The sequence below is a fragment of the Balaenoptera borealis genome (genome assembly GCF_965194805.1).
Source record: "Balaenoptera borealis genome assembly, chromosome: 15".
In the NCBI taxonomy this organism is placed as follows: Eukaryota; Metazoa; Chordata; class Mammalia; order Artiodactyla; family Balaenopteridae; genus Balaenoptera; species Balaenoptera borealis.
This window is the reverse complement of record NC_138871.1, coordinates 27,321,839-27,340,030: the sequence shown is the minus strand read 5'-3', so window position 1 is coordinate 27,340,030 and position 18,192 is coordinate 27,321,839. Positions and strand designations below refer to the sequence as shown.

The 18,192-nt window shown below is 51.4% G+C and overlaps 1 protein-coding gene across 6 annotated transcripts in view; it reads left to right on the top strand.

Moving 5' to 3' along the window:
• Positions 1-3,122: 3,122 nt before the first annotated feature.
• Positions 3,123-18,192, top strand: part of TET3 (tet methylcytosine dioxygenase 3) — a 117,009-nt gene continuing 101,939 nt past the window's right edge. For 2 of the 6 annotated variants that reach the window (XM_082356540.1, XM_082356535.1), the window contains exons 1-2: positions 6,524-6,860; positions 7,677-8,402. In XM_082356540.1, coding sequence (XP_082212666.1) covers positions 8,100-8,402 — 303 coding nt within the window. In that variant the 5' untranslated portion in view covers positions 6,524-6,860; positions 7,677-8,099. The other 4 variants (XM_082356537.1, XM_082356536.1, XM_082356539.1 and 1 more) reach the window with 4 other exon arrangements.

Sequence of the window (18,192 nt, the reverse complement as noted above, 5' to 3'; positions counted from 1 at the left end):
ATCTCTCGCCTTCTTATCCCTAGCCCCTGTAGACTTCTAAAGCAGAGCTTCTCAATCTTTAGGGCACCTGTGTATCACAATGGCTGAGTGGGAAGAAAGGGGTCTCTGGTAGGGATTCTGAAGATTTGTCCCCCTGCACTGCACTGTTTCTGCAAATGGGACTTGACCCTCATCCATAAAAGGATATGGGGAAGGGGAGCCTCAAGGATGAAAGGGGTTGATATCAAGTTCAGGTCTCAGGTGGGACAAGTAGGCCCCTGCTCAGCAGGAGATGGGATGGAAACAACTTACGGAAATAAGTTATTGAGACAAACTGGTTGAAGTTGAACCAATCTTTTAGGGAGGCTCAGCTCTTTCCCTGAAGCCTTTGCACTCCTCTAACTGGATTCTCAGGATTTGTAGTTCAAGAATCTCACAATTTTTATTTTCACGTATTTTCTGTGGCTTCCTCCCCCTAACTCCCCACTTTTTTTCTTGTTTTTTTTTTTTTTGCAAGTTCCTTTTAAAATATGATGACCTTGTTTGAGGATTTGATGTTGAAGTTTAACCAAGAGGTAGATCTAAGATCTGAGCACAGCCGCTTTCCCCTCCTGAACCCCAGGACCTTCTATTCGCTGCTTCCTGGGTCTCTCTGTGGGCTGGTCCCACAGGTGCCTCAAATGGAACATGTCCTTGCTGACCTCGTTTAGCAAACTGCTCCTCCTCTAGGCCCCTTGGTGCTACCATCCACCCTGCTGCTCTTCCAGAAATCTCCTCCCCACCTCTCATCCAATCAGCCCCTTCCTGTTATTTGATTCCCTAAATCTCTCCAGTACGTACTTCTCTTTATCCCCACCACCACTGCCCTAATGGAGGCCACCATTTTTTTCTCACCTGGGTTCCTGCAACAGCCTTCCAACTGGTTTCTCTGCCTCTGTTCCAAGACCCCAGACTGAAGCTGGCTCTGGACAAGATATGGTCCCCATCCACTACACAGTGGATGGGACAGACTGACTCATTCTTATGCTATGACTGGTGGGCCCAGTCTCGAGAGATAATCAAAGGCTTCCCAGAGGGTCACTGAGTTTAGCCAGGAAGGATGAGTGGGAGTGAATGGCAAGAAGGCAGGAAATGCTTCTGCCACAGCTATGCTGTTTTAGTAGTTTCTTTACTAGGCAGGCCCCTAGTGACATATATACTGAGTCCCTTCCTTTTCTGGATTCCTTTTTTATTTACTCATTAATTTCTACTGAGTTTGCTCCACTGTCACTCTCCTCTCCCACCATGCTTCCCTCAACTCAGGTTTCTTTCTACTAATCTAAATCTCTGAACATGCATAGTGGGAGGAATGACACCCATTAGAGTGGAAATCTCAAATATATGTCCCCAGGAGGGAGAAATGGTCTTGAAATGGGCAGAACTGATTGCATTAACACATGCCTCAAATACACACACACACACATCCACCTCACACATATGCACACATACTATTCCCTGTGTATTAATTATTAGTGCTGTTAACCAAATATTTTTGCTTCTCCTTCCAGGCACATGGGAGCATTGCACCTATGGCATTTTCCTGCTCCCTTATGACTTGCTTTGGCCAATGAAATCAGAACAAAAGTGATGTGTGTTACTTCCAGGTAAATGCTTTACGAGTTAGTGCTCTATTGGCCCCACCCTCATTTCCTGCCTTCAGGGTTGAGGAGGCAACATGTCTAGTTGCAGCAGCCTGAGTCCCTAAGTGGTTATGGAAAACAGAGCTCCTGCTGATCCCCAGGAGACATATTTCATGATGGAGAAATAAAATTTTGTCAAACCACTGAGACCTGGGGATTGCTTCTTACTCTAGCACCACTTAACTGATCCTGACTGATACACCCAGTCAAATCAAGGTTTGGGGGCATCAAGGCCTTTATTCCTGTTGGGTATTCAGCATCTTGAGTCTCTGAGTCAATCAAAGATCCCATCCTCCTGCCCAGCCCCCTTAGGTTGGAAGATTTCCAGGTTATTTAATCTCTTTCCCATTATGAAGGGGACACTTGCATGCTCCTTGTAAGTTGTGTACCTATTTGATTGAACCTAAATTCAAAATGAAGTCACAGAAATAGCTATAAAACATGAAAGCATTTGCTGAGTTATCCAAAAGCATAATCTAGATACCCTACACATGTCGCACTAACCAGTGCATGTCCAAAAGCAATGCACTAACGAATCTCCCTTTCACCAAGAGCAAAATGCCAGTTTCTTCCCCCAGAACAGCCCTGGCACTGGTAGGCTAATTTCAGAGGTCCTGGATTGCAGGCCTGATTCTGACACTTAGTAGTAAATGACCTTGGAAAAATTACCCCTCTGAGTCCCAGTTCCCTTATCTGTAAAATGGTTATAATAACAATAATAACTATGTCATAGAAAGAAAAAGAAAGTAACATCTGCACACCTGGTGTACCAGCCACTCTGCAGACAGAACTGGAAAGGGTGTGGAAGTGCTTTGCAAAGGGAAAGCTCTATGCAAATGTAAGGTGATAATATTTTTAACCAACACATGACCAAAGAAGAACACAACAAAAATCAAATGAACTTCCCAATGCCTTCAGTCTTTAAAACGAAGCTCAGGTGTGGACATTGGAGTATATTTACATTTCTGCAAAAGGTCCCGTAATACAAAGCTCATTCTTCAAATAGGACAAATTGCTTATTAGCTAAAGGGAAGGAGTGGAGCCAAGTGCCTCAGAGGAGGTCAGTCACGTTCAATCATTTGCAGGTTGGGCAAACACCCAGCAGTGGCGGCTCCACGCAGTGGCTTCCTGAAGAACCACACGCGCGCACATCCAATTACACTTGTTGTGCCCTTTGCCCAGTGCGGAATTAACTTCAGTTCATCAATGGAAGCCCTACTTATTCCCCAGCCCCACCTCCGTCCCCATCCAGCGAAACGCCCCCTGCCAATTCTGTAGCGCCTGCAGTCCCTCGGGCTCTTCCTTCTCGAGACGGGATTTCCCTTTCCAGTCCTTGGGGCAGCAGCGCAGCCAGGTCCTAACCTCACCGGAGCAATTGCCTAAAAGGCTCTGCCCTCGGCCGCTGGGGGTGGGGCCCGCCAAGCCGATTTATAAAAGGAGCCTCCCTGGGTCCGCCTTCTCTAAGCGCCTCCGGCGTGATCTTGGCCGGCGCCTAGGTGCTGAACTTGCTTCTCGCCCGCTTCTCAAACTTGAGGGTGCAACGCCTGAAGGGCTTGTTAAAACAGAACGCTGGGCCCCACCCCTAGAGTTTCTGCTTGAGTAGGTTTAGGGTGGGGCCCGAGAGCTTGCATTTCTAACGAGTTCCCAGGTGTTGGTGACGCTGCGGACCTGGGACCACACTTAGTGAACCACTCACTGCCTCGGGTTTCAGGCTGCTTTCAGATAGAGAGGCTCGCTCGCCACCTCCACGCCGGTCCCAGCTGTTCTCCTGCCCTGAGCGCTGGTCCAGTAGGAATAACCCGGCAGCACAGGAGGCTGCAGACCTGGGAAGGCAGGGCCTGAGGAGTTTGGACTTTATTTTGAGTGCCCCTGAAGGGTTCGTGCAGGTAGGAAAGCAAGCAGGAATAAACCTTGGAAGTCTGTGGGTGCTTGGTGTTACTGGGATATTTCATTCATCAGGCTCTACTGACCTCGTTTCTGCATTGAACACATATTGATTGGGTGCTTAGCTTTAGAGTTACAAAGGTGAAAAGATAGGGTTCCAGCCCTCCAAGGGCTCATAGTAACTGGGAGGGAAATGTGCAAATGATTACAGTACTGATAAGATTTTCCTGGGGAGGCAGCGTCAAACTTCCAGCGAGGGAGAGTGGGTGGGACTCTGGAATCTGTCTGAAGAGCTGGAAGTGGTTTCATGGAAGAACTGGCAGTTATGCCGAGACTTGCGGGATGAATGGGAATTTGGCAGGTAGAAGGAGTAACTGGGAAGGGGTTGAAGTGGGAAGGGGTTTCCTTGGGCAGAAGGAATGAGTGACAAGACTGCTGAAATACAAGGCTCCAGAGGGAGATTGACAGCACATCTCAGGCCTGGGACTGGTTTTCCCTCCTACCTCTCTGGCAGCTCCTTCTGTCTCCTTTGATGGCCCCTTGTCAGCTGCTGTCCCTCATGAGCTGGTGTTCGCCAGGGCTCTGGCCTGGCTGCCTTTTCTTCTCACTCTCCATGTCCACTCCTAGTGAGGTCTTCCACACCTGAGGCCTCACGAGCTGCTCCCTGATGGGGCCCACAGCCCAAGCCTCGCCTCCTCAGCTCCACACTCAGTTCCACGCAGATGTCCCCAGGCATCTTTCCTCCTGTACTCTGTCTTGGTGAGTGGCACCAGCATCCATCTTGTTACCTAAGCCAGAGGATTTTGTGAAATGACCCTTTCATAGATAGCTGGTGAAGAGTAAACTGGCACAGTAAATTGCTGGTGCCATTCACCAAGACAGAAAACAGGAGGAAAGATGCCGGGCTCAAATTCTGAGTCTACAGTTCACTAGCTGAGTGACCTTGAGCAAATTACTTAATCTATTTCCTTATCTGTAAAGTGGGTTTAAAGATAGTATGTACCTCACCGGGTTTTTATGTGGATTAAACAATAATTATTTATTAAGCACTATGTTAAGTACTTTACTTGGATTCCTTCGGAAATGATGAGTACCTTGTCCAAGGTCACTCTGCTACCAAGTGGCAGAGCCAGGCCTGGAACCCACAGTTCCCTGACTCCTAAGCCACCCTCTTCATTGTCACACTATCTGGAGATTGTCTATCAAATAGGGAAATACTTATAATGTTAAGTAAAAAGTGGACAGCAAACTGCATAACCAGTGTGAGTACAGCCATGTTATTATTTAAAAAAAGGAAATAATCTACAAATAGAAAAGGCTAGAAGGAAATACAGCAAAAGGTTAAATGTTGTATTGGGGTTATTTTTGTCTTCTAATTTTCTATTGCCTATGTTTTCTTTAATATACATACTTTTTACTAAAAATAAAATACTTAAAACGTTAAACATTCATTACATAAAAAACAAAGTCCACAAACTGTTCTCATGTTTGACTGAAAATTACTCTATTGGTATCTCTTCTCAGTTTTAGTCCTACTTCCCTGAACAGAAATTCTTTCCTACTCTCAAAGGCCAGAGTAGGAAGTAGGTATTGCAGCCATGTTCACCGCCCTCCCACAGCTGACAACCTGGCCACTGGAGCAGGCTGTCAAAATCAGGCCTGTGGGGAGGGAAGTTCCAGACGGAACCCGGGCTTCTACCGCCTAGGGCTTTCTGGACAGCGCTACTTGAGATCAATTACTTTTTTTTCTTCTTCTTTTAAATAACCGGCCGAATGCTCTTTTTCCAGTTTTGGCTGAGTTGTTAGCTTCATCCCGGTGGCGACGCCTGCCAGATACCTGGTTCCTTGAACACCGCCCAAACTGGTCAGGCCAGTCCGCCCGTGGTTGTTTCTGCCAGGACTTGCCCGTGTTTGTGTGTGTGTGTGTGTGTGTGTGTGTGTGTGTGTGTGTGTGTTAGAGACTCACCCTTCTCCCCAGCAACCCAGGTAGGTGGAAGGAAGCTTCGGGGACCAGCCTGGCAGTCAGGCCCGATGGGTGGAGCTGAATTAATCTAACCTGGAATTTCAACTTGGCCTGAACAACAGGTGAGAGGAAAAAAAGCAGCAGAGAGAACAGGCAGTTTGGCAACTGGGAAATAGTCTTACGCCTTGCCCCTTGGCTGGAAAATAGCCCGGGGTGACTTTTCAAAGTGTCTGCTCTGGGTTATAGGGCTCGGTTGCGCCACGGCCCCCTCGGTGGCTGTCCGAGCCCCTCCTGAACGCTGTCCTCCTCGGTTACCCTCCGCGACGCGCCCGTTTCCCCTCCTCTGGGAGGCAGGGCGGGGGTATCGGATTAGTCTTTGTTTTCGAAGCGAAAGAGCCGAGAGCGGCGCGGGGGAGGCTCGCGATGGCAGGGGCCCGGGGTCCGCCTGGGTAGGGCGCTCGGCCGTCACCCCCGCGAGGGTGCCTCCCGGCTGGCCCTCGGCCTCTGCTCGCGGGTATCCCCTCCTTGCCGGCCAGGCTGACTCGGTACGCAAACGCGCGATGTACCCCATTGTCCTGCCTCGGAATGAGCGAGCGAGCGGCTGCCAGGAGAGGGGGGTCAGTCGGGCCCGGAGCTCAGGACTCCCGGGGGCGCCGGGGCCGTCCCAGGCCGCTCGGCCCGCAGGGAGTGGCAGGAAGTGGGGACACCGAGGCCAGCTCCGCCGAGGGCCTAGACTGGGAGGTCCGCGTGCCCCACCCCGCGCCGCCCGCCGCGCCCGCCCGGGCTGCAGAAGCGCCGGAGGGCGGTGGCGGCCAACCGGAGGAGGGCGGCCGGGTCCCGGGAGGACCGACCGCTGTGGAGGGGAAGTACTGCAGGTGCAAAGGCGCGGCGTCCGGGCCGGGCCCTGCCCCCACCCGCTCGAGGACGGCCCGCGCCGTCCCCTCCCCCTCCGCGGAACTCCCCCTTCGCGTAGCCCCGAGCCCGGCGGAGGGGGCGGCGGCGGGGCCGGCGGGGCCGGCGGGGCTCGGCGGGGCTCGGCGGGGCCGCACGTGCGCGCCCTCCCGGGCGGGGGAGTCCCCGGGCGAGCACGTGCCGCGGCGCGCGGGGGGCGGGGAGTCCCGCGGACGCCTTCATTGCTGCTGCTGCTGCCGCCGCGGCCGCCGCTGCCTCTTCCTTCCTCCTGCGCCGTCCCCTCCTCGGCCCGGGCGGGGGGCTCCGTGCGCCGAGCTCGGCCGGGCCAGGCGCTCCAGGAGGCGGGCGCCCCAGGCGGCGGCGGCGGCCGCGACGGTGGTGGCGGCGGCGCGGGCCGGGAAACTTTGCCCCTTTGTGCGCTCCGCCCCGGAGGCGGCGGGCAGGTCGGTGCAGTCGGTGCCTTTCCGGCTCCGGGGTGGGGGAGGGGAGGCGTGGGGGGGGGCCCGGCCCGCGGGGGAGGGGATGGCCCGGGGGCCGGCCGGGGGGCCGCTACTTTGTTGCGGGAGACGAGGCGGGGGTGCTGCGGATCACAGTGTAGCGGAGCCGGGCGGGGGCGGCGGGGCGGGGCGGGGGCTGCGGAGCCGCCGGAGCCGAGCGGCCGAGGCCCCAGAACAAAGGAGCCCGAGAGGCTGCGCGCGCGCGCCGGGCCTGAGCCGGAGCGCGCCCCCCTCCTAGCGCCCCCTCGTCGGAGCGGGCCGCCCTCCCGGGTCCGGCCGTCGGGCGGGGAGCGCGGCTGGGCGGCCAGCGCGGGCTACCCCGGGCGCGCCCCTCTCCAGGCCGCTTCCGTGCAGGGGGCGCCCGGGCAGCCCCGCCGAGTGAAGCTCTCTGCAAACTTTATTTTGAAAGCTGTGCTCCCTTGGGGAGGGCCTAGCCACCTCCCGTGAGGGGTGTGTGGGAATTTTGGCAAAACTCTCCCAAGCCCATGGGGGTGGGGCGAAGGACAACTTTCTTAGAAATCTCACCTTGACCACCCATTAAATTCGCCGTCCAGGTTTCCTTACCACCCTGTCAGGCCCTAGGCCTTCTCCCTCAGGGAGCGGGTGCTAGTGTGCCCTGCTAGAGGTTCTGGGCAGAACTTCATGAGAGCAAGCCCATTCTCTTCCCCCATCTTCTCTTTTCCCAGAAGCAGGAAGAGGTAACATGTGAAAGTTGTCCCCGAGCCCCGAGTGATGCGCTTCCCCTTTCTGTCTCTTTTTCAGGCAGCGCTGCCTTCTCCATCATCCTGACCCGGGAGAAGAAATACCGGAGGAGAAACTCCTCACTCTGCCCTGCCCCCATCACACACCTACTGGCACACCTCATGCCTGGGTCCAGAGTGGGTGAGGGTGAAGAACCCACCCAGCCAAGATGATCCCTTCTCTGGGGACTGCCGCTGGTGTCCTCCCCCAGATCCCGGGCCCCAGCAGGTGGGAGAGTGGCCCCCAACTGAGTCCTATCAGACTGCTGCAGAGGAGGTGAAGAGGGGTTGAGAAGAGGCACCCATCCCGGAGCCTGGAGCTACTTGCCTTCACCCTGTAGATTTTGACTGCTTTAGGAGAGAAGGACCTGTTGGTGGCCTTTGGAGGCAGGAAGCTGGACTGTGGCTCTGCCCCAGCACCTATGCCCCCACCTCTGGCAGCGTCATGAGTCAGTTTCAGGTGCCCCTGGCAGTCCAGCCAGACCTGCCAGGCCTTTATGACTTCCCTCAGGGCCAGGTGATGGTAGGGGGCTTCCAGGGGCCTGGGCTCCCAATGGCTGGGAGTGAACCCCAACTCCGAGGGGGTGGAGATGGGCGGAAGAAACGGAAACGGTGTGGTACTTGCGAGCCCTGCCGGCGGCTAGAAAACTGTGGGGCTTGCACCAGCTGTACCAACCGCCGCACACATCAGATCTGCAAACTGCGCAAGTGTGAAGTGCTGAAGAAAAAAGTGGGGCTTCTCAAGGAGGTAAGCTGGATCTTGCGTGGCTGCCCTGTCCCTTCCTTGAGGGTGCTGTATTCACAGGGGTCTTGCTAAAGCCAGTTAAGCCCATTCTCCCGTTTTGATCCTCCTGGTCCAACTTTGAGTGGGGCCATAAATAGGAGTGTTGCTGTCTTTGGAAGCTGTTTTAGGCTCCTTTGCCCGGCCGACAATTGATAGGAGAGGAACCGGGTTGTAGAGGGCTCTGAGCTAGCAGTCTCATCTCTGATGTTTGCATTTGATGCAGGACAATGATATCCAGCTTTATCTCTAGAAGTTTCTTGTCCTGCTTGAAGCCTCAGATGTGTTTCAAGGTCACACCAATGCTTGGGTGATGTGGGGAGTGATGGTGTCAGGTAAGGGTTGGAGGCTGATGGGTTTCGAAATAAAAATTTGGAGCGACAGGATGTTTCTATGCTACCCTGATGGAGTGGGATGTTTCTTTCCCTAAATCTTTTTGGGTGCCATCGTTTTTGGGATGATACCTGAAAGTGTTTGGGAATTTTTGTTTGGGAATTTAATGAGAAACCCATGATTTGGGTTCCCCTACTAGACAGTACTTCTTGAGGTCAAGGACCATTTATCTCTGTGTTCTCAGGGCCTGGCTCAGTTCCTTGGTGTGTAGTAAGCACTCAGATACTAATTGAATGAATGAATGATGTGTTTTTGAGACACTGTCAACCCCAGGAAGGAGTACTTCCTTAATTTGGAGTAGGGAGGCAGAGAGAGGGAAGGAGTTGGAATGAGAGCAGAGGAGGAAGTGGAGAGGCAATGACCCTGCACTGGCCATCTTTCCTTTCCATTCTGGTGGTGGGCTGCCAGCGTGAGGTTGGTGGCAGCTGTAACAGCGGAGAGTTGGCAGAGGTAGGGACGAGTGAAGTTGAGCAGCTTGGGAGGAGCAGTGTAGCGGCCGAGGTTGCTCCAGGCAGCGGAACTGGCGCTGGACAGAGACGGAGGCCTGCACTGTCTGCGAGACTCCCCCGCTCTGCCACTGATTTGTCCGAGGGCTCGGACAACTCAGGTCCCCTCTCTGGGTCTGTCTTCTGCCTGGGGAGATGCAAGGGTTGTGCTTGATGGCCTTTGAAGCCCTCTCTAGCTGGGCTGGAAACCACTGTACTTCTGAGAGCCGGGGTACCTGTGGCTTCCATGGACTGGCGGCTTGCACTCGGGATTTCCCTGACTGCTGAGTTCAGAGCTGTGCCGCCAGCTTGGTGGGGCTGTGGTCCCGTGGCTGGGAAGAAAGATCCAAGTGTTTTGGTCAGGAAAGTGGGTGTTGCTGGGGTGTTTCTGCCCCTTCTCACCTTGTCTTGCCCACTCCCTGTGGAAGCTGCATATCACGGTCCAGGGACGGCCAGGGATGGCGGACTGATGCCGTTATTTCCCCGGCCTCAGGTTAAAGCAGACATCTGGATCACATCTGCAGCTCCCCACCCCAGCCTGGGAGACTGTGTCCAGCTCCTTTATGTTGCTGGTGTTTGGGGGAGTTGGCATCCTGCTGGCCCAGTGCTCTGTGAGTCCTTTCTGAAAGGGGGGGTGGGATCAGTGGTAGGCTTCACTCCTGGGCATGAGATCTCGTGTTTTGGTATAAGTAGGACCTGCTTCGTCTACCTTGTAAAGCTTGATTCCTTTGCTTGCTTCCTGGTAGGGTTTACCTCCTTCTCTTCCACCTTTCTCTTACTCCATTTCTCTCAAACCCTGGGGGATGAAGGGGGCTGAGCTTTCTGGGCTGGAACGCGTGGCTCTTGTGAACTGTGTTTAAGCTCTTCTTTCGGCAACAATGAGGCATACCTGAGTGAAAGGGGCTGGGAGTGAAGCCAGGGGCCTGTCATCCTTGTGTGTAAGCTGCTGGCCTGGGCTCCTGGTGGTCGTGGTTAAGAGACCGGGGATCTGGCTTGGCTGAGGCTTAGAGACAACCCCTCGGAGAGATGTCTACATCCCTGTGGACCTTGCCATGGCCGGCTGCCCCTCTAGGCCCCCAGGGTCAGGGAAAATGTGGCTGGTGTCCTGTGATCCCCCCTGGACAGAGGGTCCACGTGCTGATCTGTGCACCTGTGCTGTCCCATGACAGAGTTCTCCCAGTTTCTGGAGAAACAATGGAAGGGGGACAATGGAGTGAGCTTTGTCTTAAAGTTAACTTTCTTTGACTTAAAGAGCAGTACTTTGTTTTAAGGATAGGTACTTTGTACTTCTTGATGTTTAAAAGTGTGCTTTTTTTAATGAAATGGAGGTGTTGATAGAAATTAGATCTAAAATTACAAAATGGTAACTAGTGTCTGTCTCCACAATTTTTTTAATTTGGTCCTTGAAGGCTGAAAATGTGGGAACCACTGTCCAGGCTACACTGCACTTGATGAATGTATCTCTGGCAGAGTTGACAGCGTCTCCTCTTCTGGGCACCTTTCTTTCCCAAGAGGCTGTGCCTGAGTGAGGGAGCCCAGGGAGCCAGCCCAGTGTTTACAGCCCCCAGGGGACTGCTGAGACCTTCACTAGGTCTGAGCAGCCATGTAGCAGAGGGAACATGTCCCAGGATTTGGGAGGTCAGGAAAGGAGGAGACCCATAGAACTTTATTTTTTTTCAAGCTGTGCATGCTGTTTATTTTTTTACTTTTTTAAATTTTTAAATTTTATTTATTTTTTTATACAGCAGGTTCTTATTAATTATCCATTTTTTATACATGTTAGTGTATACATGTCAATCCCAATCTCCCAATTCATCGCCCCCCCCCACCCCCCCGCCCGGCCCCAGCCACTTTCCCTCCTTGGTGTCCATGTGTCCATACATTTGTTCTCTACATCTGTGAGACCCATAGAACTTTAGAACTTGACCCCTACTCTTCAGGTGGGACAAGACACAGCATCCCAGGAGCCTCTTGGGAATCAGACCCTCTCTTTGCACCTGTGCTTCTCAGCGTCTCCTCTTCTGGGCACCTTTCTTTACTTCCATCCTGTCTCCACCTCCTCCAGCTTCCTTTGGGGCTTCCTCTGAGCTATCTGCTGACAGATGCTTTGTGTCATCCTGTAAGAGGGGGAACATTATCTTGACTTTCTTGTCTTCCTTCCCTGCTCCTCACTTTTTTACCCAGTGCGGGTAGGTGGTGCTGCAGAGCCCATCTACTCAGAAAAGTTCAGCATTTTAGTACTAGAGGCAGCTCCCAGGGCTGGTCCTGTCCACCACAGAGGTAGGTGACTACTTACTCCTCTGTGCCCTAAAGAGAGGTAACACACCTGAAGGGGTTCATTCCTGTAACTGAGGTCTTCCTTCCTAGTTCCAGGGAGGATTTAGATCCTAGGCTGATGTCGGAGGCTGTTTGACTTCCACATTCTTTTTACCTGAGTGGTGGCTTGTAGCACAATGAAGACGACTGATTAGAAAAGTAGGATTTGGTGAGTGTGAAGATACAGAACCCAAAGTAAGGGCTGTGCCGCTGACTCTCTTGAGCATTGGTTTTTTCATATGTCAGATGGGTTAACCCTTCTTCGTGAGGATTAATTGAGATAAAATATGCAGAATGTCTAGCACATGGTAGGTAATCAGTGCACGGTGACAACACATTCCTAGAACATCTAGAAAAGAATTAATCTTTATGCATAAAAATTGTGTTTGTTAGTCTCTGAGCTTTAATTGTTTATTAAATGTTTGTTTCAAGACATCCCTGCTTGCTCATAGAACTGTGGGGCCAGGCAAAGGGAGGGAGACATTTGCCGGCCTCTTTGCTGGGGGAGGAGGCTGGACACCCAGGAGCAAGGAGCCACTGTGGCCCAGGGCCTGACTGAAAAGTTGCTCATGGTGAGGGAGGTAAATGTCTGGTAAAAAGGGTAGGAGAAAAACCCTTTGTGAGAAAGACTTCCCTAGAAGTATGTATACATAAGGCTGGAAGCATGACTGAGAATGTTGTGGGTGAGAAATGAAGAGAAATAGAAATATATATGGTGTGTCTAGCCGTCAGCCAGTTGGATTTAGTGGCTGAAACAAAGCTCTGTGCCAGTTTTGAGACAGGATACCTTGGAATTGGGGATCTCTCAACAATATCAGAACCTGACCACTTCTTGCCTCGCCTGCTAGTAGCTCTGTCTTCCTGAAGATGGAGGCTATGAGGAGGGATGCTGTCAGGCTGGCACCAGTTCCCGCCAGCAAAGGAAGAATTGATTGGTAAAGTAGAAGTGATGAGACTCTTTAGAGAAAGGGACCCCATCTCAGCATTTGTGAATCCAGAGAGAAGCCTGGGCAAGGAGAGGTGTTTACCATAGACTTTAGAAAATTGTTTTTTCAGTTGTAAACAGTTTTAACCCCATGGCTACAGACTCTAAAAGGGAAGTTAGCTGGAGGGGTAAGATTGCTTTTTAAAAAGGAAATGCTGACTTAACAGTCCTAAACGGTGCCCTAAGGAGGAAGGTGGTGGGACTGGGGAAGATGTGAACCATCTCTGTGGCTGCTCGGGCTGCTGTGTGGTGAGTGCAGATAGTAAAAGACCATGCTTTTTACATGGAAAGGGGTGCGGTTCAAGTGTAGTCTGACTCTTTAAGAGGAACATTAAAGAGTCCAGTGGCCAGAATGTGCTGAAGTGGTGGAAAATGCTCAAGACAATAAAAGTCTTTTATATATTCCCAGCAAGAGCATAGAAGGAAGGGACAGTCTTACAACTTTGGAGCAGAACTAGTGACAGAGAGAGAGAAGCCACTAGATCCCTGTCATGTCAGGGAGTATAAACTGGGGAGAGACCACAGCATGTGTGGTTAGGAAAGGAGAGCCAGCTACCCTACCTGAATCTGAGTCATTCACTCCCTACTGCACACCTTCAGGTATACTCATGGAATGATATCGTTATGGAATTCTGATGATTGGAAGAGGGCCAAAAGACCAGAGACAGGCAGAAAGTTCCATTTTTCAAAGAGACTGTGGAAATTGTAAACCAATGTCAGTTTTTGACAGTTCTAGAGCAGATTTTTTAAAAGGTGGTTCGTGAGATTTAGAAAGACAAGTGGTGAGCTTTGAGGGTCCCTGTGGTCCTTTACAAAGAAACTCAGTCAAACCAGTGGGCCTGGACTTCTGCAGATAAATGATGGTATTTCCTGCCAGCTTCGTGGACAGATCAGAGGACCAATTTTTATTTAAAGTCATCCTGAAGAGGGCACAGGTATAACTGCCTTGTTCAAACTTTTTTTTTTTTTTTTTTAAACTTTTGGGTTTATTTTATTTATTTATTTATTTATTTATGGCTGTGTTGGGTCTTCGTTTCTGTGCGAGGGCTTTCTCTAGTTGTGGCAAGTGGGGGCCACTCTTCATCGCGGTGCGCGGGCCTCTCATTATCGCGGCCTCTCTTGTTGCGGAGCACAGGCTCAGTAACTGTGGCTCACGGGCCCAGTTGCTCCGCGGCATGTGGGATCTTCCCAGACCAGGGCTCGAACCCGTGTCCCCTGCATTGGCAGGCAGACTCTCAACCACTGTGCCACCACGGAAGCCCTGTTGTTCAAACTTTTTATCAACCAGTGTGGATCAGGGATTCCATGTTGGAATCACCTGGATCCCACCCCCAGGGATTCTAGTTTGATTGGTCTTGGGTGGCTCTCTACGGGGCTGGGGCTCCCCAGGTGTATCTAATGTGTAGTTACAGTGGAACTCCTCTGACACAGATGAGAGCTGAATGACGGGCAGCCACCCTGGACTCTTTACTGCAAGTTGCTCACCTGAGTCTTAGGGCATCTGAATGGTTTACAACCATACTTCCACCTTGCTAATCAGTGGACCAGCAGCATCGGCATCACCTGGGAGGTTGTTAGAAACGCGGAATCTCAGGCCTTACATCAGAGTTACTGAATGAGAAGCTGCACTTTAACCACATTCCCAGGTGATTTGGATGTCCATGAGAGTTTGCGGAGCCGGTCTGTGGCACTTCTGTGAGTGGAGAAGGGGATGGGGCATGGAGAAGGGGACAGAAGTGAGTCTTTTTTTTTTTTTTAATTTATCTATTTATTTATTTATGGCTGTGTTGGGTCTTCGTTTCTGTGCGAGGGCTTTCTCTAGTTGTGGCAAGCGGGGGCCACTCTTCATCGCGGTGCGCGGGCCTCTCACTATCGCGGCCTCTCTTGTTGCGGAGCACAGGCTCCAGACGCGCAGGCTCAGTAATTGTGGCTCACGAGCCCAGTTGCTCTGCGGCATGTGGGATCTTCCCAGACCGGGGCTTGAACCCGTGTCCCCTGCATTGGCAGGCAGATTCTCAACCACTGCGCCACCAGGGAAGCCCCAAGAAGTAAGTCTTGATGAACAGAGGTAAAGAACTCCAGTTGCAGGGACTTCCCTGGCAGTCCAGTGGTTAAGACTTTGCCTTCCAGTGCAGGGGGTGGGGGTTCGATCCCTGGTCGGGGAGCTAAGATCCCACATGCCTCGTGGCCAAGAAATCAAAACATAAAACAGAAGCAATATTGTAACAAATTCAATAAAGACTTTAAAAATGGTCCATATCAAAAAAATCTTAAAAAAAAAAAAAGAGGTAATGGGAATAAAAGTTTGGTATATCACACTTAAAAAGAAAAAAGAACTCCAGTTGCCAACAAGGGTAAGGAGGGTGATCCAACCCATTTGCCCTGTAGGCCAGGGAGACGAGAACATCTTGAGATTTAGTTCATGTTTATTCTTGTTTTTCTGGAGTCCATTTCCTTCTAGTCTAGTGAGTTATCAATAAAATAAGCCCTTTAAGAACTTGTGTGTGTGTTCTGAGAACAGTTGGGAAAGGGTTCTCAGAAGATGTTTGCTGCTCAGCAGTCTGACTTGGGATATGGGAGCCCCACGAGAGAGTAGTAGCTGGTGGTAGTTGTGAACAGGAGGAGCACACCCATAGAACCCTGGATCTCATGGAAGGGTCTGGAGGCTTAGGAGCTGAAGGGATGTGTGCCCCCTATTCATAAGATGTAGGTAGGAGCAGGTGTGATCAGTGGGTAGGTGGGTCGTGGTGGCGGTAGTAGTGGTGATGCAGATATTTAAGTTGAATGGTAGAACAAGGGGTTAAGGAGATTGGGGGCAGTCTGGAACAATGGGCCTCAGCCAAACTCAATGGAATTTAATCAGGGTAAATCCAAAGTTCTGCACTTGTTTTTAAAAAAAGAAAGAAATAGCAGGTAGGAATAGCTGAAACTCTGAAAGGTGTGCTGACAGCCTGTCTCTAGGAGCTCTGTCAGAGTAGTCACATGCAGGACAACTGAAAAAGATGAGTAGAGGATCGCAGGCTAAGACGAGTCCTGTGTGGAAGAGGGAGTCAGTTCCTTTGTGTAGGGGAATGTGTGGAACTTTTATTAGAGGGTAGAAGTTAGCAGGTAGACTGAATGCATGTTTGTTTGTTTGTTTGCTTAATATCTTTATTGGAGTATAATTGCTTTACAATGTTGTGTTAGTTTCTGCTGTAAAACAAAGTGAATCAGCTATATGTATACATATATTCCCATATCCCCTCCCTCTTGCATCTCCCTCCCACCCTCCCTATCCCACCCCTCTAGGTCGTCAGAAAGCACTGAGCTGATCTCCCTGAATCCATGTTTGAAAAAAGAATTTTCTAACATTTATAGCTGTTCCAAGACTGAAGAACCAGCCCTGTGCCTGCATGGGTCTGAGTAGAGGCTGGATGTTCTGGCTGGGATGTTACAAGGACGTCCTCTGTCAGGTGGGGTCTTCCACACGTGGTGGTCTCTTGCTCAAACTGTGTAAAGTATAACATATTCCTTAGACAACTACATTGCAGAAGAAACATTGCTCTTAGGCCATAACGTTTTTGGTCAATTTCTAGACCTGATCTCAGACCTGGGTTGGAATATGGTCTGTAAACTCTCTGAAAATTTCAGCCAAGTGTGTGAATGTGCAGGGGTATATTTTCTCAGGGGAGAGGGGCTGTGGTTTTCAGCAAATTCTCAAGAGTATTCATGACCTCCCAAATTTAAGAAGCATGCTCTACCTGAGCTGTCCAATATGATAGCCATTAGCCATGTGTGGCTACAAAAATTAAAATTAATTAAAATTAAATTCAGAAACTCAGGCACACTAGCTACCTTTCAAGTGGCTTGTGTGTTAGATTTTTTTTCAATATGAGTAGTTCTACTGGGCATGGAGTTTCCCTGCGTGGTCTCTGAACCCTCACTGAAGACTGTTTCTGGATTGGGGAAGTAGCTGTCCCAGTTGGTGATTCCTGGAAGGATTTTTTGGGTTAGGGTCCCTGTTCCCACCCCAAGGTAAGTGGTGAGGGATATGGAAGGGGCAATGCTTTCCTGAGTTCTAACCCATGTCAAAGCGTATTGCGTCTTTTTTTTTTTTTTTAACTGAGCATGCTCTCTTTATTTATTGCTTCCCTTGAAGGCATGGGCCGTGTTTTAATTATCTGCTGTGGGGAAAAACAATAGGAATGCGGTGTGGCTCCCCATCTGAAGGGCTCTCTGAAGCTGCCTCTGGGGGAAAGTGGCTTCTCCCACCCTCACTGTGCCCAGCAGCCCTGGTGAAGCTTGCCTGAGGGTTCTTACTCGGGCACATGCCCCACCCCAAGTCAGCAGTTGCCTCTCTGCCTTGGGCCTCTCATCCTGGAGGAGGCAGTGTGGTGACTGGGTGAGTTGAAAGACCACATCAGGGATCTCAGGAGTTGTCACTAATTCCCCCTCCCCTTCCCATCACTTCTTTCTAGTTCCCTTGTGGATTGAGGGCAGAATGCTCAGGAAGAGAGCAGGTGTTGGAAAGGAATGCGACCCCTTTATCTACCTTGAGCCCTGCTGCACTTTGGCTGTGAGAGTCCTTTAGGGTTGCTTTGGGCCTCTGCCTGAGTGTGTCTGTGCAGGGCCCAGGCTGCTGGCACACCTGGAGTGGACACACCCCTCTGTGGCCTTGTCTCCTGTCATTTGCTTAAGAAATCTGATAACCTAAGTTTTTATTAGTCACTGAGGGAGGGAAAAAAAAGAAGCCGGCGCCCAGTGTGGGGTAACTGGCCAGCCTTCCGGTGACCACAGTGGGTTGCTTGCTTGCTTCAGGTCACACAAGCTCTGTTCCTGCACTGCTGGCTCTGACCTGTACATGTTCTAACTCCCTTGTGCCCTGTCTCCCCACACCCAGCCAGGGAGTTCGTGGACAGAATAATGCACCTCCCACTACTAGTAGAGCAGCAATTCTAGATGCTCCAAATGGAAAGGGAGTTGCATTAGGTAGAGTCATTTGGGAGCATTTGCCAGAATGCATGTGCCCCATAGTCCCCCACCCCATTTAATTACTGCCAGAGGAAGCCTCAGGAAGGGGTGTGGAGATGCTGGGTCAAAAACAAGTAGCAAGGTACTGGACTATAGAGTCTGTTCCCTTCTGAGCCTTTCTTGTGGGTGGCTCTCTCTGGTCTCATTTTGTTCTGTCTTTTTATTGATTTCTCTGCCCTTTAAGAGTAAGCTCTGGGTACCCCAGTTCCCTGGTTGAAGCTGGGAATGATCCTGGAGCCCTAGAAGAGAGAGGGAATGGCATCCTCTCACCATGAGCCTGGGTCCTGTCTGGATGGTTGACGCTGCAGGATGGGGTGGGGGCGTTGGGAGCCAGTGAGAGGAGAAGAGCTGGTGCTAGGAGGATACGGAGGGGAGGCACCTTCCTGGAATGCTTCCTCAGTCCCAGGACCTCCAGTGTCCCCTGTGCCGGGGGAGGGCAGCTTCTCTCTCTGGCGTCGCTTCAGTTTCCAGAGACAGGACGTCATCTGCTTTGACTGGTAAACCTGCAAGTTGCCTTCCCAGCCTCCTTCAGCACATCTCGCCTGGGACTGGCTGTGTGCGAGGCGCT